We start from the raw sequence: 1,739 nt of genomic DNA, 5'->3' as shown, positions 1-1,739 counted from the left end.
AGTGTATGTTACTGTATTAACTTTCTATTTCAGCAATACATTACTACTAACTTAAAGATGTTAGAAGTTAAAGGGTTTTAAAAACTTTCAAAAGTTAATGAATTGACACATTTTGATAGCTTGATCTTATCTGCTGTCCTCTACATTTAGTATTTGGCTAAACATTTTGAGATTTTAATTATTTAAGTGGACATTTAGACTACAGCAGTGTTTAGATGTTAGTATTTCTCTTTATGCAGTTTGTAGAGATATGATCAAAAAAATGAGGAAAGAAGCTAAAACAGCATCGTTCATTTTCTTGTTTAATCCTTTATTTCAAAATCAACTTGATGCAGGATTTACAATAACACATCTACACTTTTCAGTGTTGGTTTTTTAACATAGGAAGAGTTCATCACAACAAAGAAAGAAACTGGAGTGCAGAGAAAACTGGAATGATTTTGACTCTGCAGCTTTTCCTGGTTGAATGAAGGCTTGCTCAACCTGTTTGTTGTTCTCAGAAATCCACCTTGCCCATCAAGAATATATCCACATTCCTCCAGGTGCCTCGGTAGTCTGAGACTCCTTTCCTGTTGGGGACATTTAAAGAGACCAGACCAGAGGTAAATACGTGGATCAGCGGCCCTGAGAGGGAGTCGGTACATTCATGAAGGTCAGTTTGAGGAACGAACAGAAACATATTTGACTTCCTCTGAATAGGGAAGCTTCTCTTCTTTTGAAAAATCTCTTGGTTGTTTGCGGTCAGCATTCTCTTTCTTTACTTAGCGTGTCACAAAAAAACTGCTCAGCTGCAGTTCAACGAACTTAAATAACATCGTGTTTGCTGGAAATTACTTTCAAACTCAGTCATTTCCATGGTTCTTTTTGATCACATTAAGCATGGTATATTAATCAACTTTATTAGATTAAAGATGTTGATTTTATAGTTTGGGAATTACTGAAGTGAAACTTTTTTGATTCAAATATGAAGGCGTCCAAAAACAAAAATATATCAGTACATTTTTTTTTTTTGAGCAAATCCCTTTGTTTCATTACTTTGCTACGTAGTCTACACACTCCTAATTTAAGCTATATATTAAAGCATTTATTTTTCAGTTTTCTGAACATGTTCTGCCAGATCTTTCTTAACACATATAGTTACACGAACAATAAAAGTGAAAGTTATGGCTGGTTCATTATTTCATCTGTCTTTGGAGACATGAAGAGCTTTAAGCTTTTCTCTGACTTTTCACAGACAATCTGTATGGGATAACAGAAACTAACCAAATCAAGCAAACCAGAGGAAATGGCAGAGAAGAAATTTTTTTTTCATATCTGCTGGCTGCTCCTGTTGGTGCTCCAAGTCGCTGCACCTTCTTCAGGTAAATAATATCTCCATGAACGTCACAGTGACATATGCAGCTGCCTGAAGAATCTACTGCTATTTCAAAATGTGCAGATGTGAAGAGGTAACCTTATATTTCCTTCAGTCAAAGAAACTTTAAAAGCAGGACATTAGTTTTAATCGTTAAAGCAGGACATTAGTTTTAATCGTTAAATTGGTAAGAAACTTTTAAATTAAACATTTTTATTCCATCAACACAATTTATATAGTGAGGCCAAAAAATGATTCAAATCCATTGCTGAGTTAGGTTTTTAAAGTTGTTTTAACTATGTCATGTTTCACTTGATTTGTGTGTGCTAAGGATTAGTGTGATGGTAGGGAGGCTTTGCAACATCTGGACACTTTAATAAATAAA

The 1,739-nt window shown here is 34.3% G+C and overlaps 1 protein-coding gene across 1 annotated transcript in view; it reads left to right on the top strand.

Annotated features, from left to right (window-relative positions):
- The first annotated feature begins 536 nt into the window (after positions 1-536).
- LOC107103336 overlaps positions 537-1,739 on the top strand; it is a 5,485-nt gene continuing 4,282 nt past the window's right edge. Inside the window, exons 1-2 of the mRNA XM_015403005.1 lie at positions 537-652; positions 1,235-1,361. Coding sequence (XP_015258491.1) covers positions 1,286-1,361 — 76 coding nt within the window. The 5' untranslated portion in view covers positions 537-652; positions 1,235-1,285. The remainder of the gene's footprint in view (positions 653-1,234; positions 1,362-1,739) is intronic.

The sequence above is a fragment of the Cyprinodon variegatus genome, unplaced genomic scaffold (genome assembly GCF_000732505.1).
Source record: "Cyprinodon variegatus isolate N-32 unplaced genomic scaffold, C_variegatus-1.0 Scaffold1424, whole genome shotgun sequence".
In the NCBI taxonomy this organism is placed as follows: Eukaryota; Metazoa; Chordata; class Actinopteri; order Cyprinodontiformes; family Cyprinodontidae; genus Cyprinodon; species Cyprinodon variegatus.
This window is presented reverse-complemented; position numbering and strand designations above follow the sequence as displayed.